Source organism: Chlorocebus sabaeus, chromosome 6, assembly GCF_047675955.1.
Source record: "Chlorocebus sabaeus isolate Y175 chromosome 6, mChlSab1.0.hap1, whole genome shotgun sequence".
Lineage (NCBI taxonomy): Eukaryota > Metazoa > Chordata > Mammalia > Primates > Cercopithecidae > Chlorocebus > Chlorocebus sabaeus.
The window spans coordinates 1,395,394-1,421,972 of NC_132909.1; the positions used below are offsets into that span (position 1 = coordinate 1,395,394).

Consider the following 26,579-nt stretch of genomic DNA (forward strand, 5'->3'; position numbering starts at 1 on the left):
TCACTGTCCGCCTGAGGATATGCTGCAGCATTCTCTAAGTTCCCCCTCATAAATGCTCCGGACAGATCCCTCTGGTGTTTAGTGCTTCTTTCTTTGGAATCGCAACTGGCCTGATCTCAGAATGGTTTTGGGCACTCTCTTGTTGGAATTTCCCTGCTGCCACTTTTGGAGTGACTCTTATCTAGTCTTAGGTTCAGTGGGACAAAATAAAGGGAACGCAAAAAATTCAGTGAAAATCATTTATCTAACATAAACAATCCATATCAACAGTAGCAAAATACACCAAGATACTCCACACATTACCAGTGTTCTTCCAACTCTCATGAGCACTAGCATCTCCATCTGATTGCTGGCTCACACCTCCTGTTTCTGCGTCAGTTGGTCTGGAGGGGGACCCAAGAATGTGCTTTTCTAATCAGTCCCTAGCTGCTGCTGTTGCCAGTGGGAGAACAACATTTTGAAAACCATTGTGTCAACACATGAAGAGCACCATTCTAATCTTGTAGGGAAAATATGCATATGCACCTGAGTTCTGGGATCTAGGTGTCTGAAGCAGTTAAAATAGATATACCCCAAAATAAGTGTTTTTCATTGAGCTTTCATCCTGAGATACTTGTTCCTTCATTCTGAGTGAAGTACCGGATTCTTCTTGCAAGGATGAAGTGAGGCCGAGTGAGTTTGCCAAGCAGCTCTGTACAAAGAGTTGTCTTTTTACTCCCCCTGAGGGATCACTCCTGCCTGTGTGCTAAGTAGCCGAGAGTTCTCTGCCTTTCTTAACAGCTCCTCAAAAATCCCATTGTGCATGTAGAAGAAGATATACCCAGAGTGAAGCCTCGCCTCTTGCATTTTGGTCTCTGAGATTTCTGATACACGTAGATCGTTGTATGTGAACCAGGCCTGCTTCTGAAAGTCATACACATCGCTGATGTAATGGCCTGAATTTGGGGAGCTCCCAATGTGGCTGACAACACTGATGAGTCTGTAGGCCTGGAGAGGATCCCCCATCTTCACGTTTCTTGTCAGTTCCTTGGCTTCACCTCTTGTGTTCTCTGTATCTAAAATGTTTTTGTTTCCTGGGTTATCACAACCCAATGCCTCGAGGTGGTTCAGGTCAGCCTGCTGAAGTCTTAATTCTGTAGATTGATTGGGGGTCTCCTCTGCATGTTCCTGGGCATCCAGTTTCCTAACAGCTGGAGGTGGTGCTTGCTGAAGAAATTCCTCTATGATGCTCTCCTCAAAACACTGCTGGAACTGTTCAGTCATCTCTTGAGATCCTTCTGGAATCCTGTTTTCTTTACACTCATAAAAGCCATTGGTAGACTCCATGACACTGTCAAAATCGAACTCTACGAATGTATTGGTTTTCTCATACTTCTGAAGTTCTTGATGTTGAGGCATTTCTTGAAGATGAACCTCGACAAGCCTTGTGTCTGGGCTGCTGATCGGCTTCCCTCCATCTTCACAGATCACAGGAAGAGAAATGTCTTCCTGGTCCATCGGTGAGTCAGCCACTGGAAGCTCCTGTTCACTTATTGCCCTATCTCTAAAGTGGACCAATTCTGACTCTAGTGCAGAACCATTTTCCAGGTCTCCCTGATGCTGCTCTTGGCTTTCTTCTCCACAGTCTCTCTGGGATCTTTGTAGGTCGGCATTCTTCTCTGGTTCAACGGGTAGAACCAGGGAACCACTGGATTCTGAGGTCAGTTTCATTGATGGTGTCAATGGGCTGGTGATCTCAGAAATCATCTCCTGAGAGACTTCCAGGACTTCACATTTCCTAACAGGTGCATTACTGCTCAAGGGAAGAGGTGGTTTGGTGCTTTCATTGCAATAAGAAGATAAGCTTAAATATTTGGGAATATAAACTTGCTCGTTATTCTTCACCAGCAACCAAGCATTGTTGAAGCTATAGCGTTTCAGATGAACGATAAGGACCCTGGAGAGCCTACTAAATGTATGCCTTGCAACACAACTCTTGTGCTTACACATCTCACAGTTATATTCAAGCTCTTCTTCTCTAAAGAAAAGATCTAAAGAATTCTGAATGGACAAAGGAAGTGGTTTTGTTTCTTGGTGCAGGTTGATGGAGAGATAATTGTTAGGTTCTACCTTGAGAACCGCATGACCACAGGCTTTACAGATAATGGAGAGCTGCAATTCAAACTCAAAATTAGCAACAACAGGACAAACAAACACTTTGGTGGCAGCACTACCAACATGCATTTGTGGAGATGAATTTTCATCCCTGCATTTTTTCCCAGTATTCAAAATGGCATTTAAGTTTTCCATGTCTTCTTTCAGCTGGTCTAAACACTGACCTAAAAACTCATGCGCATCATTCTGCATGTTGCCAGAAAATATTTCTGCAACTGCTGAAATGACTTTTTTAACATTCCCAAGTAATTCTCTCTTGATCTCTGTACTACAGAAATCTTTCAAAGCAAGCAGCTGGGTCAAGGTCATAATAAGAGCCTCAAAGGGAATATATTCCCATGGGACATCTTGAGTGAGTAAGTCATCAGCAAAAGAGGGAATTGCAAACAGCGATTGTAAAATTGCATTCATGTAACAGGTGTTTCCCAAATTGGGGAACCCTTGCTGCAGTTGCTCCGAATGAGAGTCAAGAGGCACCTGGGCTTCGTTGCATCTCGGGTCATCCTGGCTGTGCACTGGTTCTAATGGAAATGTCAAACCATTTTTGGCATCGAGAGTCTGGGTTGCAAGAACAGTCTCATCTAGGTTAGGATGTCCATTAGAGTTGGTCTTGAATGAAGGCCCGAGTTTCAAATCGCTAGCTTTTTCTAAATCCTCTAAACTTGATGGGTTCTTCCTATTGCTTTGTATATATTTCAAGGAATCTGTCTTATATTTCTTGTTTGGTACAGGGTTATGTTCCTTCAGAATGTCCTCATTCATCTGTAGACCAGATGCTAGTGGGTTTTTCTCCTTCCCACCTTGATTTTCTAATAACCCTTTTTTCACATGTGTTGGTGATTTTGACATAAACAAAGGCATCTTCTGATAACTTGGCTTGTTACAAATGCTGTAAAATGAAGTTTTGTCAATTTCCTTCAGCACATTCCTGCTTTCAAACACACTCCAATCATCATCAGGTTTCATGGGTTGCTGAAATTTGTTTTGATGGATTATGTCCAGGAACATATTCAACTGTTTAGCATCTCTGTAGGATAATTTGTCAATAAACAAGAACACATTGTTTTTCAAAGTTAAACGCAGGTGACTTTGTCTTTTTTTACAATGTCTAAGGACCACACTTCTAATGTTATTACTCAGCTGAAAAATTCTTATAAATTTTCCAGATTTGAAAGTGACCACCAGCTTAATTTCCTTTTTTCTTTGCACTGTTTCAATGAGAGCTTCTTTCAACTTAGTCATCCCAGTCCTCTGGCTCCAAATCTGGATGAATCCACGTACCTTTAGAGATATCATCCTTTCTTTATGTAACCTAAAGAAGAAAAGCACACATGCATTTTAACCAAAAATATATTAACAGTTATATTTTATGAAAAACCTCATCCACATACAATAATGATTTATTTTTCGTCTTCTTATGCTCTAAGTAAAACACTCTTTTGGGGAACTGCTCATATTCTGAAGCTATGCCAGTTCTGTAGAAGACATAGACTGAGGGCACACACTCTTTCAAGGGAGCTGTTAGACGAGCAAGAAGATACAAATGGCCAACAGAGATATGAACAGGTGTTCAACATCACTGCTCATCGAGAAAATACAGATTTGGTTGGACATGGTGGCTCATGCCTGTAATCCTAGCACTCTGGGAGGCCAAGGTGGAAGGATCAATTGAGCCCAGAAGTTCAAAACCAGCATGGCAACATAGGGAGACCTCATCGCTACATAAAATTTTTTAAATTTAAAAAAGGGGAGGGGTGAAGATGGCCAAATAGGAACAGCTCTGGTCTGCAGCTCCCAGCAAGACCAACGCAGAAGGTGGGTGACTTCTACATTTCCAACTGCGGTAGCCAGTTCATCTCATTGGGACTGGTTAGGCAGTGGGTGCAACCCACAGAGGGTGAGCAGAAGCAGGGTGGGGCATTGCCTCACCTGGGAAGTGCAAGGAGCCAGGGACCTCCCTCCCCCAGCCAAGAGAAGCCGTGAGGAACTGTGCTACTTGGCCCAGATACTACGCTTTTCCCACAGTTTTTGCAATCTGCAGATCAGGAGATTCCCTTGTGTGCCTACAACACCAGGGCCCTGGGTTTCAAGCACAAAATTGGCCAGTTGTTTGGGCAGACACCGAGCTAGCTGCAGGAGTTTTTTTTTTTTTTTTTTTTTTTGTACCCCAGTGGTGCCTGAAACCCCAGTGAGACAGAACCATTCACTCTCCTGGAAAGGGGGCTGAAGCCAGGGGTCCAAGTGGTCTCACTCAGCAGGTCCCACTCCCACAGAGCCCAGCAAGCTAAGAACCGCTGGCTTGAAACTCTCACTGCCAGTGCAGCAGTCTGAAGTTGACCTGGAATGATGGAGCTTGGTTGGGGGAGGGGCATCCGTGATTACTGAGGCTTTAGTAGACACTTTTCCCTGGACAGTACTAAGGAGGGTGGGAGGTTTGGACTGGGCAAAATTCACCACAGCGTGGCAAAGCAGTTGTGGCCAGACTGCTTCTCTAGATTCCTACTCACTGGGCGGGGCATCTCTGGAGGAAGGGTAACAGTCCCAGTCAGGGGCTTACAGATAAAATCCCCATCTCCCTGGGATAGAGCAGCTGGGGGACGGGGTGGCTGTGGGCACACAGCTTTAGCAGATTTAATCTTTCCCGCCTGCTGGCTCTGAATAGAGCAGCTGATCCTGATAAGAGGGATTTCCTAGCACAACAGCTCTGCTAAGGGACAGACTGCCTCCTCAAGGGGGGCCCTGATGCCCGTGCCTCCTAACTGGGAAAGAACTCCCAACAGGGGTTGACAGACACCTCACACAGGAGAGCTCTGGCTGGCATCAGGCTGGTGCCCCTCTGGGACAAAGCTTCCAGAGGAAGGAACAGGCAGCAATCTTTGCTGTTCTGCAGCCTCCACTGGTGATGCCCAAGTGAACAGAGTCTGGAGTGGACCTCCAGCAAACTGCAGCAGACCTGCAGAAGAGGGGCCTGACTGTTAGAAGAAAAACTAACAAACAGAAAGCAACAACATCATGAACAAAAAAGACCCCCACACAATAACCCCATCCAAAGGTCATCAGCCTCAAAGATCAAAGGTAGATAAATCCACGAAGATGAGGAAAAACCAGCACAAAAACGCTGAAAATCCAAAAAACAGAATGTCTCTTCTCCAAATGATCGCCAATTCCTCTCCAAGGAGGGCACAAAACTGGACGGAGAATGAGATTGACGAATTGACAGAAGTAGGCTTCAGAAGGTGGGTAATAACAAACTCCTCTGAGCTAAAGGAGCATGTTCTAACCCAATGCAAGGAAGCTAAGAACCTTGAAAAAATGCTACAGGAATTGTTAATTAGAATAACCAGTTTAGAGAGGAACATAAATGGCCTGATGGAGCTGAAAAACACAGCAAGAGAACTTCGTGAAGCATACACAAGTATCAATAGCCAAATCGATCAAGTGGAAGAAAGGATATCAGAGACTGAAGATCAACTTAATGAAATAAAGCATGAAGACAAGACTAGAGAAAAAAAATGAAAAGGAATGAACAAAGGCTCCAAGAAATACGGGACTACGTGAAAAGACCAAACCTACGATTGACTGGTGTACCTGAAAGTGACGGGGAGAATGGAACCAAGTTGGAAAACACACTTCAGGATATTATCCAGGAGAACTTCCCCAACCTAGCAAGACAGGCCAACATTCAAATTCAGGAAATACAGAGAATATCACAAAGATACTCCTTGAGAAGAGCAACCGTAAGACACATAATCATCAGATTCTCCAAGGTTGAAACAAAGGAAAAAAATGTTAAGGGCAGCCAGAGAGAAAGGTCAGGTTACCTACAAAGGGAAGCCCATCAGATTAATAGTGGATTGCTGCAGAAACCCTACAAGCCAGAAGAGAGTGGGGGCCAATATTCAACATTCTTAAAGAATTTTCAACCCTGAATTTCATATCCAACCAAACTAAGCTTCATAAGTGAAGAAGAAGGCCGGGTGCGGTGGCTCAAGCCTGTAATCCCAGCACTTTGGGAGGCCGAGATGGGTGGATCACGAGGTCAGGAGATCAAGACCATCCTGGCTAACACGGTGAAACCCCGTCTCTACTAAAAAATACAAAAAACTAGCCAGTCCCAGCTACTCGGGAGGCTGAGGCAGGAGAATGGCGTAAACCCGGGAGGTGGAGCTTGCAGTGAGCCCAGATCGCGCCACTGCACTCCAGCCTGGGCGACAGAGCGAGACTCCATCTCAAAAAAAAAAAAAAAAAAAAAAAAAAAAAAATAAGTGAAGAAGAAATAAAATCCTCCACAGACAAGCAAATGCTGAGGGATTTTGTCACCACCAGGCCTGCCTTACAAGAGCTCTTGGAGGAAGCACTAAATATGGAAAGGAAAGCCGGTACCAGCCACTGCAAAAACACACAAAAATACAAAGACCAATGGGACAGAAGAAACTGCATCAACTAATGTGCAAAATAACCAGCTAGCATCACGATGACAGGATCAAATTCACACATAACAATCTTAACCTTAAATGTAAATGGGCTAAATGCCTCCAGTGAAAAGATACACACTGGCAAATTGGATAAAGAGTCAGGACCCAGTGGTGTGCTATATTCAGGAGACCTATCTCATGTGCAAAGACACACATAGGCTCAAAATAAAGGGATGGAGGAATATTTGCCAAACAAATGGAAAGAAAAAAAAAAAAAGAGGAGGGGCTGCAATCCTTGTCTCTGATAAAACAGACTTTAAACCAACAAAGATAAAAAAAGACAGAGGGGCATTACATAATGGTAAAGGGATCAATGCAACAAGAAGAGCTAACTATCCTAAATATATATGCACCCAATACAGGAGTATCCAGATTCATACAGCAAGTTCTCAGGGACCTACAAAGAGGCTTAGACTCCCACACAATAATAGTGGGAGACTTTAACATCCCACTGTCAATATTAGACAGATCAATGAGACAGAAAATTAGCCAGGATATTCAGGACTTAAACTCAGCTCTGGACCAAGTGGACCTAATAGACATCTACATAACTCTCCACCCCAAAGCAACAGAATATACATTCTTCTCAGCACCACATAGCACTTATTTTAAAATCGACCACATAATTGGAAGTAAAACACCCCTCAGCAAATGCAAAAGAACGGAAGTCATAACAAACAAGCTCTAGGCTGGGCGCGGTGGCTCACGCCTGTAATCGCAGCACTTTGGGAGGCCAAGGCTGGGGGATCACGAGGTCAGGAGATTGAGACCATCCTGGCCAACATGGTGAAACCCATCTCTACTAAAAAAATACAAAAAATTAGCTGGGCGTGGTGGCGGGCACCAGTAGTCCCAGCTACTCGGGAGGCTGAGGCAGAAGAATGGTGTGAACCCGGGAGGCAGAGCTTGCAGTGAGCCAAGATCCCGCCACTGCACTCCAGCCTGGGGGACAGAGCGAGACTGTTTCACAAAAAAAAAAAAAAAAAAAAAAAAAAAAAAAATTAATTAATTAAAAAAAAAAAGCTCGCAGATTACAGTGCAATCAAATTAGAACTCAGGATTAAGAAATTCACTAACCCACACAACTACACGGAAATGAACAACCTGACCCTGAATGACTACTGGGTAAATAACGAAATTAAGGCAAAAATAAAGAAGTTCTGTCTGGAAGTGGTGGCTCATACCTGTAATCCCAGCACTTTGGGAGGCTGAGGCAGGTGGATCACTTGAGGTCAGGAGTTCAAGACTAGCCTGGCCAATATGGTGGAACCCTGTCTCCACTAAAAACACAAAAATTAGCCAGGTGTGGTGGTGCATGCCTGTAATCCCAGCTACTCTGGAGCCTGAGGCAGGAGGATCGCTTGAACCTGGGGGGCGGAGCTTGTAGTGAGCCACGATTTTGCTACTGCACTCCTGCCTGAGTGACAGAGCAAAACTCTGTCTCAAAAAAAAAAAAAAAAAAAAAAAGGAAAAACAAAAATAAAGAAATAGGCCGGGCGCGGTGGCTCAAGCCTGTAATCCCAGCACTTTGGGAGGCCGAGACGGGTGGATGACGAGGTCAGGAGATCGAGACCATCCTGGCTAACACAGTGAAACCCCCTCTCTACTAAAAAATACAAAAAAAAAACTAGCCGGGCGAGGTGGTGGGCGCCTGTAGTCCCAGCTACTCGGGAGGCTGAGGCAGGAGAATGGCGTGAACCCGGGAAGCGGAGCTTGCAGTGAGCTGAGATCCGGCCACTGCACTCCAGCCCGGGTGACAGAGGAGACTCTGTCTCAAAAAAAATAAAAATAAAATAAAAATAAAGAAATAAAGAAATTCTTGGAAACCAATGAGAACAAAAGGACAGCATACCAGAATCGCTGGGACACAGCTAAAGCAGTGGTTTTTTTTTTTTTTTTTTTTTGAGACGGAGTCTTGCTCTGTTGCCCAGGCTGGAGTGCAGTGGCCGGATCTCAGCTCACTGCAAGCTCCGCCTCCCGGGTTCACGCCATTCTCCTGCCTCAGCCTCCCGAGTAGCTGGGAGTACAGGCGCCCGCCACCTCACCCAGCTAGTTTTTTGTATTTTTTAGTAGAGACGGGGTTTCACCGTGTTAGCCAGGATGGTCTCGATCTCCTAACCTTGTGATCCGCCTGTCTCGGCCTCCCAAAGTGCTGGGATTACAGGCTTAAGCCACCGCGCCCAGCCTAAAGCAGTGTTAAGAGGAATATTTATAGCACTAAATGCCCATATCAGAAAGCTGGAAAGATCTGAAATCAACACCCTAACATCACAATTAAAAGCACTACGGAAGCAAGAGCAAACAAATTCAAAAGCTAGCAGAAGGCAAGAAATAACTAAGATCAGAGCAGAACTGAAGGAGATGGAGACACGAAAACCCTTTAAAAAAATCAATGAATCCAGGAGCTGGATTTTTGAAAAGATTAACAAAATAGACGGTTAGCCATCCTAATAAAGAAGAAAAGAGAGAAAAATCAAATAGACAATAAAAAATGATAAAGGGGATATCACCACTGATGCCACAGAAATACAAACTACCATCAGAGAATACTACAAACACCTCTGTGCAAATAAACTAGAAAATCTAGAAGAAATGGATAAATTCCTGGACACATGTACCCTCCCAAGACTAAATCAGGAAGAAGCGGAATCCCTGAACAGACCAATAACAAGTTCTGAAATTGAGGCAGTAATTAATAGCCTAACAACCAAAAAAAGCCTAGGACCAGATGGATTCACAGCCGAATTCTACCAGAGGTACAAAGAGGAGCTGGTACCATTCCTTCTGAAACTATTCCAAACAACGGAAATATAGGGACTCCTCCCTAACTCATTTTATGAGGCCAGGATCATCCTGATACCAAAACCTGACAGAGACACAACAAAAGAAGACAATTTCAGGCCAATATCCCTGATAAACATCAATGCAAAAATCCTCAATAAAATACTGGCAAACAGAATCCAGCAGCACATCAAAAAGTTTATCCACCATGATCAAGTCGGCTTCATCCCTGGGATGCAAGGCTGGTTCAACATAAGCAAATAAATAAATATAATCCAGCATATAAACAGAACTAATGACAAAAACCATATGATTATCTCAATAGATGCAGAAAAGGCCTTCGATAAAATTCAACATCACTTCATGCTAAAAACTCTCAATAAACTGGGAATTGATGGAACATATCCCAAAATAATAAGAGCTATTTATGACAAACCCATAGCCAATACCATATTGAATGGGCAAAAACTGGAAGCATTCCCTTTGAAAACCTGCACAAGGGCGAGCACAGTGTCTCACACCTGTAATCCCAGCACTTTAGGAGGCTGAGGTGGGCGGATCACCTGAGGTCAGGAGTTCGAGACCAGCCTGGCCAACATGGTGAAACCGCATCTCTTCTAAAAAGTACAAAAAGTTAGCCAGGTGTGGTGGCAGGCACCTGTAATATCAGCTACTTGAGGCTGAGGCAGGAGAACTGCTTGAACCCCAGAGGCGGAGGTTGCAGTGAGCTGAGATCACGCCACTGCACTCCAGCCTGGGCAACAAGAATGGAAACTCTGTATCAAAAAAGGAAAATGAAACTTAAAACCATACCTGATGAGTTATCATTCGCTGTTATATTTGGACTGGAGTGGATTGCAGAAGTTGGAAAACATGAAGGAAAACTGGAACACTATTAGGAAGAATTGATGGGGCAGAGAGTAAATGCTGGATATGCAACCAGTAGTGTCAACACAGGGAGTACGGGCCAGGTGTGGTGGCTCATGCCTGTAATCCCAGCACTTTGGGAGGTCGAGGCAGACAGATCACCTGAGGTCAGGAGTTTGAGACCAGCCTGGCCAACATGGTGAAACCTAGTCTCTACTAAAAATACAAAAATTGGCCGGGCATGGTGGCAGGCGCCTATAGTGCCAACTATTCGGGAGGCTGAGGCAGGAGAATTGCTTGAACCCTGGAGGTGGAGGTTGCAGTGAGCCAAGATCTCGCCACTGCACTCCAGCCGAGGCAACAGAGTGAGACTCTGTCTCAAGAAAACACAAAACACAAAAAACAAAAAACAAAAAACAAAAAAAACAGGGAGTAAGGAAAGGGAGTAAGATGGCGAGTTGTTGTGCTAGCTAATTAGCAAAACTGAGGCGGGGAGAGAGACAGAGAAAGGGAAATACGAAGAGTAAAAAAAAAACCATGGAGGGAAAGACATCTCAAAACACAAACAGAGATTTCAGAAAAAATAAAAAATATCTCTCTTAATTTGCTCCCTCCCCTTACTCATTTGCCTATTTCTCTCCAGGCAATCAGGAATGCCTACTTGCTTCTAACGTTCCAATTTCAGGAAAAGCAGTGAAATCCCAATGAAACCAACAGAAAAAATTGCCCTTTGCCTACTCACAGTTTCTGAAGAAACTTGAGTCAATTTACGGAAGTTTAAGCTTTGGAGAGCTGTCCATGGTCACACTGCAGGCAGAGCCCTGACTGCCACGGCTGTTACTAGAAAGAAAGAAAAAGGTCAGAGTCCTGAAACTGAGCTTTATTTAAAAAGTCTGCACATAGTCCCAACCATCTTTCGTGTTAATTTATTGCATTATATCTTAGAAACTGGGAAAACCAACCTTCCTCCAAAATCCTTTACGTTAATCCAATCTGGGAGAAAACCTGGTGTGTTAATGGGATTATCTCTAGATGCATTCCTAAAAGCGACCCTCCCCAATTACACAGATTAGATTAGTATATCAACCAACCTCACATTCATTGGTTTTCTTGAAACTCTGCCACAACCAGACTTTCTAACAACATTTGTTGCCTGATAAACCCTATACTTTATGGGTCTCTAACTTAAAGACTAGTTCTGACTTTGCTCACCTAGAACTTTAAGCATCTTTATTTTTTCCTTGTTACAAAGAGGCACTACAGAGAGGATGCACAGAGATCACACATTGTACATTCCAATTTCCAGGATTCCAAGACTGGTTTCACCACTTACTGCTTTTATAATATGAAGGCTGAAACTCAACCCTTCTGAGTCTTAGTTTCACATAAGTGAAAATGGGGCAGCAATAATAACAGCGACTTCTTAGGATAAGCCATTGGGCTAAAATGGCTCAAAATCATGTCTGCACATAAGTAATTACCATAATTGTCAACATCATATTCCTATTGCTAATTCTAAGAATACATTAAACTACAGGGATGCCTCATATGGAGAAAATTAAGTCTCCATCATGGGAGGAAAGGGAGTTTAGTGACATTTATTACAGGTTTATTGTTTGTTGTACTATATCAGTCTGTATGATTTACATGCCTTAATACAATTTAATTCTGCAAGTGACCATATGATATTCAATTTTATTACATTTAACATAGTAAGAAAACTGAGGTCCAAATACATTATTAATACATTAAGGGACTTTTAGGAGTCAATTCAGCTAAAGAAACACGGATGTGCAGTTAGAAATGGCTGCAGTTGATGGGTGCCCACATTTCTTCAATGTAGGGCATGAACTATACTATGCCAAACCCAGCAAACCGTGTGGGAAGCAGAAAATCTTCCATGATTATAATTAATGTGTCCTCCGTTTCCTGAGAGATCCTAACATAATATCTAGAGTGTGAAGAAAAGTCCCTCTATTTCATCCTGTTGCTGCTGATAAATTAGTGCCTCTTTAGGGAAACTTCACCCTCACTGGACCTTAAATTTAATGAAAGGAGGAATCACAAAAATTAGAGTGATCTCTAATTTTAACTCAGCTTTTCCCTGAGCTGAGTTCAAAAGACAGATAGCCTTCATCATTTTCATTTTGAATGCATGCTCTTTTCTGAAGATGCCAGTATCCAATGCCACAGAAAACAGAAAACTATCCCTCAAAATAAAAACCCGGAATCAGGATTTTCTAATTTACAAGTCAGCCTCATAAAGGGTAGGAGATGAAATTCCCCTCATCACAATATCTGACAATATTTTTAGGGCATTAAGTCTAGAAAAACTCTCCTTCCAACACACACACACACACACACACACATATCCCATCACCCAAACAAGCAAACCTTGAATGAAACTTACAGTTCGGAGAGCTGTTCTGGGTGAGAGTGGACGATAATTCTTTTTTCAGAAATGAGATCTTGCTATGTTGCCCAGCGTGGTCCCAAACTCCTGGCCTCAAGTGATCCTCCAGCCTCAGCCTTCCAAAGTGCCTGGATTAGACTCCATAGTGCCTGGATGAGAATGGATGAAAGTTGAGTCTGACAGGGATTACGATGTTCCGAACTTTTCTTCCCAGGTGGCTCCACCTATATCATGGGTTTTTCCAGGACATACGTTTCTTGATTAACTCATTTCTGTGTAAGAGTTTAAAACATTTGTCTAGAAAAGGCTAGCTAGGTCTACTACATTTCTAGACATTCTACTACATTTCTAGACAAATGTTTTAAACTTTATTTCAATTTGTAAGTTAAAACTTTTATTTAGAAATCATTGCAAATATACATAAGAATTGCAAGATTAGTAGAAATAACTCATATTCCTTTCACCCAAATTTACCAATTGTGTATGTTTTACCACATCTGTCTGCTTTCTCTCTCCCTCTTTTGATGTTTTTTCTATCTATCTATCTATCTATCTATCTATCTATCTATCTATCTATCTATCTTTTAATAAAGATGAGGTCTCGCTATGTTGCCCAGGTCTGGAACTCCTGACCTCCAGTAATCCACCCCTCTCGTCCTCCCAAAGTGCTGGGATTATAGGCGTGAGCCACCGTGCCCAGTTAGATGTTCAAGTCCCTTATATAAAATGATATTCTTTTACTCCAATTAATGTTTACCTGTTTTCCTTGTAGTAACCGTCCTTTTTGCTTTATATATATATAAGTATGTATATATTAAACATATATATATCCCCTACATTTTCAACATGTGTAACAGATGTGGATAGTTTCAAAAAGATCATTTTACATTTTAGTGGTTACCCTGCTTGACCAGAGTGTACTACTTTTATTTTTCTACTGCAGTGCATTTTCTTTTTCTTCTTCTTTTGGCGGGGGGCAGAGCAGGGGCGGGGACGGAGTCTCACTCTGTCACCCAGGCTGGAGTTTAATGGCGCAATCTCGGCTCACTGCAACCTCTGCTTCCCGGGTTCAGGTGATTCTCCTGCCTAAGCCTCCCAAGTCGCTGGGATTACAGGCGCCTGCCACCACACCTGGCTAATTTTTTGTATTTTTAGTAGAGACGGGGTTTCGCTATATTGCCCAGACTGGTCTCGAACTCCTGACCTCAGGTGATCCGCCCGCCTTGGCCTCTCAAAGTGCTGGAGTTACAGGCGTGAGCCACTGTGCCCGGCCTTTTTTTATTTTTATTTTTGAGACGGGGTCTCTCGCTCTGTTGCCCAGGTTGGAGTGCAGTGATGTGATCTCGGCTCACTGCAACCTCCACCTCCCGGGTTCAAGCAGTTCTGTCTCAGCCTCCCGAGTAGCTGGGATGACAGGCACCCACCATCATGCCCAGCTAATTTTTGTATTTTCTTTTTTTTTTTTTTTGAGGCGGGGTGTAGCTCTGTCGCCCAGGCTGGAGTGCAGTGGCCGGATCTCAGCTCACTGCAAGCTCCGCCTCCCGGGTTCACGCCATTCTCCGGCCTCAGCCTCCCGAGTAGCTGGGACTACAGGCGCCCGCCACCTCGCCCGGCTAGTTTTTTGTATTTTTTAGTAGAGACGGGGTTTCACCGTGTTAACCAGGATGGTCTCGATCTCTTGACCTCGTGATCCGCCCGTCTCGGCCTCCCAAAGTGCAATTTTTGTATTTTCAGTAGAGACTAGGTTTCACCTTGTTGGTCAGGCTGGTCTCTAACTCCTGACCTCAGGTGATCCACCCGCCTCGGCCTCCCAAAGTGCTGGGATGACAGGAGTGAGCCACTGACCCAGCCCTTTTTTTCTTTTATATACTTTTTGAGACAGGGTCTTGCTCTGTTGCCCAGGCTGGAATGCAGTGGTGCGATCATACCTCACTACAGCCTTGATCCCGGAGGCTCAAGTCATCCTCCAAACTCTGCCTCCCGACTATCTGACACTACAGGCGTGGGGTAATTTTTAAAGTTTTTTGAGACATAGTCTCACTTTGCCGCCCAGGCTGGAGTGCAGTGGCGCGATCTCAGCTAGCTAATTTTTAAATTTTTTGTAGAGATGGGGGGGAGGGTCTCACTATGTTGCCCAGGCTGGTCTCCAACTCCTGGGCGCAGGCGATCCTCCCGCCTCGGCCTGCCAAAGTGCTCGGATTACAGGCATGAGCCTGGCCAGCATTTTCTGTTTGGATGTTTTTACGTAACCGGAGTCGTCATGATGGAGGTACAGTTCCTTGGACTTCCGGCTCCCCGGCTCTGGAAATCTCAGCTCGGACCCGCCCCTTCCGGCGCCGCCTCCCCCGAGTCTCCCGGCAACACAAGAGTTCCGGGCTCCACACGCTGCGTCTGCGCAGTGCCGGGCTGAGGCCTCCAGACCTGTGGGACTCGGTGCGGGCTCCAGCGTCGCCAGGGAACATGGAGTTGCTGGCCTAGAGCGGGTGGGGCCTAAAGGCAGGAGTTAGGGTTCAGAGAAAACCAGCCCAGGCGGGGGTTCACTCCGCTACCCATTCAGCCTCAAGCGAGGTGGGGTGTGGTAGGCGGGCTGGTGCCAGAAACCACGCCAACCATTGTTAGTAACAGTCCTCCCGGCCGGGCGCGGTGGCTTACGCCTGTCATCCCAGCACTTTGGGAGGCCGAGGCAGGCGGATCACGAGGTCAGGAGTTTGAGACCAGCCTGACCAACGTGGCGAAACCCCGTCTGTACTAAAAATACAAAAATTAGCTGGGCATTGTGGTGCGTGCCTGTAGTCCCAGCTACTCCGGAGGCTGAGGCAGGAGAATCGCTTGAACCCGGGAGGCGGAGGTTGCAGTGAGCCGAGATAGCGCCATTGCACTCCAGCCAGGGCGACAGAGAGAGGCTCTGTCTCAAAACAACAACAACAACAAAACCCAAAAAACAGTCATCCTCCAGGTAGAAGAGACAGAAAAGAGGGTGCGGAAGAGACTTAAAAGTCTCAGGCCTGCAAGCGTATTTGCCTCAGCCACCCATGAATCCTACAGGAAAACTAAAACAACATGGCGACAAGCCCCTCAGTCTTGGGGAAGCGGACGGTTTCCCAGCCGAGCTTTAGGAGGAGGCGCCGCGGGGCCTCACGGGTGACGTCGTCCCCGGGGGTGGTTTGCGCGGAGGGTCGCTGTGGGCGCGCGTAGAGCCGCGCGGCGCCTGGGCCGGCGAATCCCAGGCACAGTCATTTGCGGCCCTGTCCCGGCGCACGAGGGGCCGAGGCTGGCCGGGGGCTGGGTCCGCGCGGTGGCGACTGCGTCCTGCCAGCTTCCATCTCTCCGCCTGGGGCGGTTGCCAGAGTCAGGTCTCCAGGCCGGGCGCTCACACGTCTGTGCCCAGGGAGGCCCCAAGATGCTGGTGAGGCCTCCACCCGGACTGCTGTCCAGGCTCTTGACACTGTCGTGAAAAGGAATTCATGGAGGAGCAGAGCAAAGTGTGGAGATTCATTGCGAATCTCCTGAACATACTGAAGAAACAAAAGTGCAAGCATACCACAGAGCATCACGCCCAACGGGGTTTGGGGCTGCTACCTGTAAATATTTATTTAACCAAGGGGTGGAATATTCATGAAGGTTCTTGGAAAAAGGTAAACATTTCTTTGTACTGTGGTGCCACCCGTTTTTATACTAAATATGGGTGTTCCCCAGAACTGTCACAGTGGGTGTGTGACTTAGTATGTAAATGAGCACATAATGAGAGGTCCTAGCTGAGACGGGTCAAATCCAGCACCATGTTGGGTCCAGTTGGCTTTAGCCAGCTTGGCCCACACCCTGGTTTTCAGGGTCTTATCCGCCGCTAACTTATGCAGCTATTTCAACGATTTCCTTTGCTAGTCATGCGAAACTGTTGCCTGGAATTTTCCGTTCTCCTGCGACCACCTTTATTATTCCTGTCTCAAGGGGCACCCCATTTGTGCCTGTAGGGAGATTGCGTTGCGACCAGGCTCTGGCTGCTCATGCAGCCTCAGCCATATGCTTGTGTGGCTGAGTCCTATGTTCATTCCACAAACATGCAGCAAGGCTGCGTGGGTTCCAGCCCTTCCTATGCACTTCCCTGCTGCGTGACACTGGCAAGTTGCTTAAGCTCTCTGTACCCCATTTCCTCCTCAATAAGGCAGGGATGGTGATAGTACTAGTTCCAAAGGATTATTGTGAGAATTAACGTAATACATGAGTTAACATGTATAAAATGCCTAGAACCTTGTCTTTGGATTCCCTCAAATATCCAAGGTGTTTGTACACTAAAGGAAGACACCCAACTTAATTTTGGATCTACAGACTTTGCATTATCTGCAAAATACCACTGGCTTCTTGACACTGAAGTTATGCAAATGTGCCATAATTTCCTTCACAAATTTCTGGTGTATGTTGATGTTGCTTGAATTAAAACAACCCTGTGGCAAGTGGCCTCGTGGAAGGCTTTGCACATGGTTATGCTTGTTTTCTGTGGCTGAACTTGTGGGATTTACCTGAATCACCTGTACAGTTTGTGTTACTTTTTAACTTGCCCCTACATCATTTTCCAGCTGTGTAATAAATTTAACAAGCATTTATTGTGTGTTGAACGCTCACTTTTCTGGGTTAGTGATTCTCACTTGGTGGCAGTTTCGCCCCCTAGAGGACAATTGGCAACGTCTGGAGACAGTTTTGGTTGTCACATGGATGCTTCTGCCTGGGTAGAGGCCCAAGACACTACTCAGCATCCTACAGTGCAGTGGATGGCAGCCTCCCCACCCACCCCAGTCTCCTACAGAAACAGTTATCCAGCCCAAATGTCAGTAGTGCCCAAACTGAAAAAAATACAAAAAATTAGCCGGGCTTGGTGGCGGGTGCCTGTAGTCCCAGTTACTCAGGAGGCCGAGGCAGGAGAATGGCGTGAACCCAGGAGGTGAAGGTTACAGTGCACCGAGATAGTGCCACTGCATTCCAGCCTGGGCAAAAGAGCAAGACTCCATCTCAAAAAAAAAAAAAAAAAAAAAGAAAAGAAAAGAAAAGAAAAGAAAAAAACCCTGAAGTCTAGAGCTAAGATCTTGGTCTCTAACGTGCCTGCACTTAATGAAAGTCAGATGTAAAAACCAATAAGTAAAAAAAAATTTGATATATAGGACAAAATAAGAGTATATACCCACCAAGGGGTATGTGTAAAAAAGTTTAATTCCACAGTGTGATAATGGAAAGATTCACAAGTGATAAATTTTAGGAAATGACTAGGAAGTTGGTAACCAAATAGAGATGCACCAAGAAAACAAGGAGAGACTTTTCTTTTCTTTTCTTTCTTTCTTTTTTTGAGGTGGAGTTTTGCTCTTGTTGCCCAAGCTGGAGTGCAATGGTGCAATCTCGGCTCACTGCAACCTCTGCCTTCTGGGTTCAAGTGATTCTCCTGCCTCAGCCTCCTGAGTAGCTGGGATTACAGGTGTGCGCCACCATGCCCAGCTAATTTTTTTTTTTTTTTTTTTTGAGACAGAGTCTTGCTCTGTCACCTAGGCTGGAGTGCAGTGGTGCAATCTTGGCTCACCTCAAGCTCTGCCTCCCGGGTTCATGCCATTCTCCTGCCTCAGCCTCCCGAGTAGCTGGGACTACAGGTGACTGCCACCACACCTGGCTAATTTTTTTTGTCTTTTTAGTAGTGGCAGGGTTTCACCATATTAGCCAGGATGGTCTCGATCTCCTGACCTCGTGATCTGCCCACCTCAGCCTCCCAAAGTCCTGGGATTACAAACGTGAGCCACTGCACCCGGCCTAATTTTGTATTTTTAGTAGAGGTGGAGTTTCACCATGTTGGCCAGGCTGGTCTCAAATTCCTGACCTCAAGTGATCCACCCACCTTGGCTTCCCACAGCATTGGGATCACAGGCGTGAGCCACCATGCCTGGTCAAGAAGAGACTTCTGAATCAAATTAATTTCATCTGTGAGAAAACATGTACTGAGCAGAAAGTCTATGAATGTGAGGCTTTGTCAACAGTATCCCCTCAAGACAAAAGCTCCATGAACATGTCTTAAGTGGAAGGGGCTTGAAGCGTAATTTTGATTTCCTGAATTATAGAAGAAATAACCTTTATCAATTTAATGGAGATGAAAAATCATTCGTTCAGTTATAACTCATCTTAAATGAAGCATGAGAAAATTCATACAAGTCAGAATGTAGTGAATGTGAGGAGGTATTCAGGCAGAAGTTATACCTAATTGGACATCAAAGAATACATACTAAAGACAAACTGTATGGATGCGATGAGTGTGAGAAACCCTTTACTGATTGCCCATCCTGTGCTAGACACATAAGAATCCACACAGGTGAGGAACCCTAAGAATGCAGTCTCTGCCTGAAAGCCTGAAGCAGAAAAGCACACCTCCTTATACAATGGAAAATTCACACCGGGGAGAAACTTTATAATTATAGTCAATGTAGGAAAGGCTTTATTGATCGTTCATCTCTTTTTCAGCATATGAGAACTCATATGGGAGAGAAGCCCTGTGAAGGCAATCAATGGGAAGAAGCCGTCAAATGCAGCTCAGCTTCCTTGCAGCATGACAGAACCGATACAGGAAAGAAAACTTGTGATTGTAAAGAATGTGATAAAGCAACAAGAAACAAGACCTCCCAGCTCATCCTGCATCAAAAAACTGATACTGGGGAAAACCCTGTGAATGTACGGAATGTGGGAAGGCTTTTAGTGTGAGTTTTCCTCCTTAAGGCAACGTACTAGAGCTCACACTGAAGAGACACCCGACAAACATAATACATGTGGAAAAGCATTCTGTTGCATGACTGACATTATTCAACACCAGGAAATCCATAGTGGAGAGAAACTGTTATGTCTGTAATGCCTTGAGGGAGCCTTCCAAAATAGCTTAGCCATTAGTCGACTTGAGAGAACTCATACTGAAGAGAAGCCCTATACATTTAATAAGTGTGAAAAAGCCTTTGCTCACAGTTCATCCCTTAGTGAATGTGCAAGAACTCATATAGGCAAAAAATTTTGTGAATCAAGCCTTCAAAATTAGCTCAATATTTATTAGAAACTAAAGAGTTCATACTATATGTTAGTAATTTTTTTTTTTTTTAAGATGGAGTCTCTCTCTTGTTGCCCAGGCTGGAGTGCAATGGTGCGATATCAACTCGTTGCAACATCTGCCTCCCGGGTTCAAGCGATTCTCCTGCCTCAGCCTCCCAAGTGGCTGGATTACAGGTGCCCGCCACCATGTCCAGCTAATTTTTGTGTGTTTAATAGAGACAGGGTTTTGCTGTGTTGGCCAGGCTGGTCTTGAACACCTGATCTCAGGTGATCTGCCAGCTTTGGCCTCCCAAAGTGCTGGGATTAGAGATGTGAGCCATCACACCCAGCCTATACGTTAGTAATCTAATGAGCTTAATAGAACTTATACATTTTCAAACTCTGTTATATCAGAAATTACTTTCTAGACCTAAAAGCCAACTTCTTATTAAAGGTTTATGGAAAAAACTGGCTGGGCGCAGTGGCTCACACCTGTAATCCCTGCACTTTGGGAGGCTGCGGTGGGCCAATCACTTCATCCCAGGAGTTCAAGACTAGCCTGGACAACATAGAAAAATGCCATTTCTACAAAAAATACAAAAAAATTAGCCAGGCATGGTGGCATGTGTCTATGGTCCCAGCTACTTGGGAGGCTGAAGTGGGAGGCTCACATGAGCCTGGGAGGTGGAGGTTGCAGTGAGCCATGATCATGCCACTGTACTTCAGCCTGGGTGGCATAGCAAGACTGTCTCAAAAAAAAAAAAAAAAAAAAAAAAAAAAGGCCAGGTGTGGTGGCTCACGCCTGTAATCCCAGTACTTTGGGAAGCTGAGGCGGGTGGATCACAAGGTCAGGAGATCGAGACCACCCTGGCTAACACGGTGAAACCCCCTCTCTACTAAAAAATACAAAAAATTAGCCAGGCATGGTGGCGGGCGCCTGTAGTCCCAGCTACTCGGGAGGCTGAGGCAGGAGACTGGCGTGAACCCAGGAGGCGGAGCTTGCAGTGAGCCGAGATCACGCCACTGCTCTTCAGCCTGGGCGATAGAGCAAGACTCCGTCTCAAAAGAAAAAAAAAAAAAAAGAAAAAACTTATGTTAGGCTTGTGTTTTGTATAACATAAAAGTTTACACATAAAAAAGTAAGAAAAAAACAACAAAAAAAACCCCAAATAATATATACAGTTAAATGGTGTATCTCATATTGTAAACAACTTACATAAGGTCAATTATGACATCTTTTTAGTTTTTTTCTAGCAGTTATATGAGTAGCTACCTTTATTTTTATTAAAACTTTTTTTTCAAAGACAGGGTCTCTCTACGTTGCTCAGGCTGGTTTCAAGCTCCTGGGCTCAAGCTATCCTCCTGCCTTGGCCTTCCAAAGTGCTGGGGTTACAAGCATGAGCCACCACACCTGACTGATGAATACTTATGTTGATTTTTAAGAAATCAGAAGAAAATGTGCATATTTTTATATTTATTTATTTAGAACATTACACACAAAGGTGATTCAGTGGAGAAATGTAGATGTTTTGCATTCCTGTTAGCAGTTGTGTATCTCATTTAAAAATGCCTAATCCAACACAAACTAAAATGTTAATTGCTTTCTTACTACAGTGTCACTTGATATGATGTAAAAGCAGAATCGAATCTTCATAAGCAGAGATCACGATGAAGCACCGAAGCATACTACACTGACTGATCAGTTTTCTCAAGTACATTTCATTCGTTAAAAACGTTAATTGTATTCATGTTCTAACTATTTATTTTAAATGCCGTTTGGGGTCATAAGTTGAAATGACCATAAAAGTCATTTTATGGGTCACAGGTCATCCTTCAGAGTTGTCATCTTCTGTATCTATATCATTTTATTCAAGCACAAGAGGAATTTTTAATATTCATTTTACATTTTATTTATTTATTTATTTATTTATTTATTTATTGAGACAGAGTCTCCCTCTGTTGCTCAGGCTGGAGTGCAGTGGCGTGATCTTGGCTCACTGCAACCTCCACCTCTGGAGTTGAAGCGATTCTCCTGTCTCAGCCTCCCGAGTAGCTGGGATTACGGGCACGCACCACCATGCCTGGCTAATTTTTCTATTTTCAGTAGAGACGGGGTTTCATCTTGTGGATCAGGCTGGTCTTGAACTCCTGACCTCAGGTGATCCACCAGCCTCAGCCTCCCAAAGTGAGTATTGCTTTTTGAGTGATATTCAGAACAATAAACACTACTTCATGGTCATGGAACTTCCTTACTAAGTTATCTTTTCTGTCTCATCCGCTTTGCTTTTCTCTTCTTTTTCCCTCCCTGTATCTGCAATGTCATCTCAGGAACTGCCATGTTTCTGCCTCGGCATTGAGGCTGTAAGAAGAAAGCTAATATATGTCAGGTTCAGGGGAATCATTTCATGAGCTATACTGATGCGTTTAAAGTTTTACTCTGACTTATAAAAAATTGTAAAAGTAAGTAACAGTCGTTCGTTTTAGTGAATAAATACTTTTCTAGGGACAATTTCTTTGGCAAGAATGCTTCTAAAACTTGCTTTTTTTGAGACAGGGTCTCACTCTGTCACCCAGGCTGGTGGGTAGTAGTGCAATCATGCTCACTGTAGCCCTGACCTCCTGGGCTCGAGTGATCCTCTCACTACAGTCTCCCAAGCAGCTGGGGCTACAGGCACACACCCACACCCAGCTAATTTTTATTTTATTTTTTTTATAGAGACAGAGTCTCACTGTGTTGTCCAGGCTGGTCTTGAATTCCTGGGCTCAAGTGATCTTCCCACCTTGGCCTCCCAAAGTGCTGGGATTACAGGCCTGAAACTTTGTTTTTCTCTTCTAAATCTGTATTGGTTGAGATTTTTTGTGTTGGAAATAACAGAACACACAAACTGATATAAGCAACAAAAGAAAGTTTATTGATCATATCACTGGAAAGTCCAGTATACCCACTGGACAGGAAGAAAGATACGTCATAATTTTTGTCATAAGTTTTACAGAGGAAATGACTGCTTAGAAAACCAAAAAGAAACAAGAAAAAATAATTGAAAAGTCATAAATTTAGTAATATGACCAAGCACACAGGAATATATTTTAATCAATATTTAAATCAATAACATTCCACAATAACTACAATTAGAATGAAATGCAAAATTATTCCATGTGAATAGTTCAATAAAATGTAAAGTGCTTACGAATTAGTATAACCAAAAGGTGAGATCTCTGTATTATTGGAGGAAACAAAATAAATATTGTGTTGAGTTCACATAATATGTTAGAAATAAGTTGAAAATGACCTGGAGAAAAGAGCCTTGTGAAAACATTATAAACATCATGAGGGGCGTGTGGGGAGGCAGACTATTTCAGCAGCAGCTGGTCTTCATAAAATGCTATAGAAATTAAATGTCTCAGCCAGGTGCGGTGGTTCACGCCTGTAATCCCAGCACTTTGGGAGGCCGAGGCAGGCGGATCACGAGGTCAGGAGATCGAGACCATTCTGGCTAACACGGTGAAACCCCGTCTCTACTAAAAATTACAAAAAATTAGCCGGGCGTGGTGGCAGGTGCCTGTAGTCCCAGCTACTCAGGAGGTATGACCGGGAGGTGGAGCTTGCAGTGAGCCAAGATCGTGCCACTGCACTTCAGCCTGGGCGACAGAGCGAGACTCAGTCTCAAAAAAATAAAAATAAAAATAAAAAATAAAAAAAATCAAAATAAAAAAATAAATAAGAGAAGAAATTCAATGTCTCCCTTCCGTACTTTAACTACAGATACATGGTTTGCACACACTTGGAAGAAAATTAACCGATGGTAGTGTTGTCATCACTAAAGAAGGCTGAGAAGTGTCAGACAAGTTGGTGAGGAAACCCCCAAACTATGGCAATATTAGGAGATGGAAATCCAAGCCTCATTTGGGTATGGAAATAGTCACATCCTGGTGCCACCGTGGGAGTGACCAAGCAACCTCAGATAGATCCTGGGAAAAGCAAGAATGATGTAGAAAGAAGAAACACATGACAGGACTTGGATTTAGGATAGAGCTGTCAATCAAAGCATGTGCTTGCTGAAACTCCTAGATACTGCTGTTCTTTCTGCCCAAACTGTGCACTCATTGGTCAGTCAGTATAAGTAATAATAGCACTGAACACTTACATAGTTGTCAGCCTATTCTAAGTACTTTACATAAGCTGAGTTAATTCATCAAATCCGTCTAAGACTACATGAAATAGATTTCATGCTTAAGCCATTTTTTTTATATATATATATATATATTTTTTTTTTTTTTTTTTTTTTGAGACAGAGTTTCACTCTTGTTGCCCAGGCTGGAGCACAGTGGTGCCCTCTGGCTCACTGAAACCCCCACCTCCCAGGTTCAAGCAATTCTCCTCCCTCAGCCTCCCAAGTAGCTGGGATTACAGGTGCACACCACTGCACCTGGCTAATTTTTTGTATTATAGTAGAGACAGGGTTTCACCATGTTGGCCAGGCTGGCCTTGAACTCCTGACCTCAGGTGATCTACCCACCTCAGCCTCCAAAAGTGTTGGGATTACAGGTGTGAGCCACTGTACCTGGCCTCATTTTAAATTTGATATATGAGAAAATTAAGTAATTTATCCTCAGTCACCAAGATTGGAACACAGGCAGCCAGAATAAGACAAGATTCTTAACCTTGTGGCACTCTTTAAAAGATTATTTTAATTCATGCAGAAACATACTATATTCATGAATGAGTGACTCTAAGACTGTAAGGGCTGAAGTTCTTTCAAAATAATTCACAGAGCTGTGAATTTACCCCAAGACTTTGTTTTTACCCAGAGCTTGACCCCCAGAAGCTTCCTGTGGGCAAAGGAGGTCAAGTTCATGTTAGGTCAAGGTCTCTGGTGGGATGGCCACTGTCCTCCTTGCTGCTTCTGGGAGGGACTGTTTTCTAAGAGAACACAGTTTTCTTAGACTGATGGTTCTGAGGGCTTCCAGTCAGACCTGTTATCCAGAATGTATTAATATTTCTTCTGTAGATTTGCCTTTTTTTTTTTTTAAATTTGAGATGGACTGTTGCTCTGTCACCAGGCTGCAGGTTGGAGTGCAATGGTGAGATCTCGGCTCACTGCAACCTCCACCTCCCAGGTTCAAGCGATTCTCCTGCCTCAGCCTCCCAAGTAGCTGGGACTACAGGTGCGTGCCACCACCACGCCCAGCTAATTTTTGTATTTTTAGTAGAGATGGGGTTTCACCTTGTTGGCCAGGATGGTCTATTATCTCTTGACCTCGTGATCCGCCCATCTCAGCCTCCCACAGTGCTGGGATTACAGGTGTGAGCCACTGCACCTGGCCTAGATCTGCCTTCTTAAAGCTCAATCTGTACCTGAGAAGACAGCGCTACTAAGGTAGTATTATTACTCACTGTATTCATTTTCTATTGCTGAATAGCAAATTTCCACAAACTTAGCATCTTAAAACCACACTCGTTTATTTGCCCACAGTTCTGTAGGTCATAAGTCTAGACAAAATTGGTTGTGCCGTCTGCTCCAATTCTCCCAAAGTGGAAATCAAGACATCAGCCAGGGCTGAATTCTCTTCAGGAGCTCAGAGTCCTCTTCCAAGTTCATCCAGCTTGTTGGAAGAATTTGATCCTTTGCAGGCTGTTGGGCAAAGATAACTTTCAACTTCTAGGAGCTACTCTCTGCATGGCCTCCTTGGTTTTCAAAGTTAGTAACAGCAAATTTCTCATGTGGCAAATTCAAATCCCCCTTCATGCTTCATATCTCCGGGACTACAGGAAGGGACTCATCCCTTTTATGGGCTAACATGATTAGATCAGGACCGCAGACGAATCCCCCTTTCTTAAAGTCAACTGTGCCCTTTTACACAACTTAATCAGAGGAGTAAACTAAATTATAGTCACAGTCCCAGGAATTTTACCAGGAATCTATACCAGGGGCTGGGATTTATTTATGTATTTTTATTTTTTAATTTTTAAACTTTTTTTGAGACGGAGTCTCGCTCTGTCACCAGGCTGGAGTGCGATGGCACGATCTCGGTTCACTGCAACCTCCGCCTTCTGGGTTCAAGCGATTCTCTTGCCTCAGCCTCCAGAGTAGCTAGGATTACAGGCGTGCACCACCACACCTGGCTAATTTTGTGTTTTTAGTGGAGATGGGGTTTCAGCATGTTGACCAGGCTGGTTTCAAACTCCCGACCTTAGGTGATCCACCTGCCTTGGCCTCCCAAAGTGTTGGGATTACAGGCGGATCTGTATTTGTGGACCTAAACACGGGAAAGGTGTAGTAGTGCGGGGCGCCTTGGCTCACACCTATAATCCTAGCAGTTTAGGAAGCTGAGGTGAAGAGATTCCTTGAGCCCAGGAGCTGCAGACCAGGCAGGGGGCATGGAGAAACCCCATCTCTGCACACACACACACCCCAACGTCCCCCACCCCCTGCCAACATTAGCCTGGCATGGTAGTGCATGCCTGTAGTCCCAGCTACTTACTCGGGAGACTGAGGTGGGAGGATCGGTTGAGCCCGAGAGGTCGAGGCTGCAGTGAGCTGTGATTATGCCACTGCACTCCAGCCTGGGGGTCAGAGTGATATCGTGTCTCAAAAAAAACAAAAGAAGTACAGTAAGCATGTGGTATGAAGGATAAAAAAAAAAGGTCCACCTGCGTAGGGCGCTTACCATGAATGCAGCTTGCAGGATGGGAAGTTGCTCTGGGTGTTGTGAGTGAGTGAATGTGAAGGCCTGGGACATTGCTGTAGACTTTATAACACTCTACGCTTAGGCTACACTGAAGTTATATTTTAAAAATACAGTAATTGTGCTATGATGTTACTTTGGCTACCGCATCACTGGGCGGT

At 44.3% G+C, this 26,579-nt stretch overlaps 1 protein-coding gene across 2 annotated transcripts; it reads right to left on the reverse strand.

Moving 5' to 3' along the window:
* Positions 1-225: 225 nt before the first annotated feature.
* On the reverse strand, positions 226-15,957 carry USP29 (ubiquitin specific peptidase 29). 2 transcript variants are annotated; one of them, XM_073017225.1, is made up of 4 exons: positions 15,825-15,957; positions 12,688-12,839; positions 11,020-11,111; positions 226-3,466 (listed from the first exon to the last, which is right to left on the reverse strand). In XM_073017225.1, the coding sequence occupies exon 4, from the start codon at positions 3,448-3,450 to the stop codon at positions 712-714; it is 2,739 nt and encodes a 912-aa protein (XP_072873326.1). In that variant the 5' UTR covers positions 3,451-3,466; positions 11,020-11,111; positions 12,688-12,839; positions 15,825-15,957; the 3' UTR covers positions 226-711. The 2 variants fall into 2 exon arrangements, with proteins under 2 accessions (XP_072873326.1, XP_037862248.1); XM_038006320.2 differs by lacking the exon at positions 15,825-15,957 and adding an exon at positions 14,817-15,111 and having other exon boundaries at positions 11,020-11,117.
* Between the last annotated feature and the right edge of the window lie 10,622 nt (positions 15,958-26,579).

What these genes read in the sequence shown, in the direction of transcription:
- USP29 (XM_073017225.1), bottom strand. Translation starts at nt 3,450, where the DNA reads ATGATATCTCTAAAGGTACGTGGATTCATCCAGATTTGGAGCCAGAGG.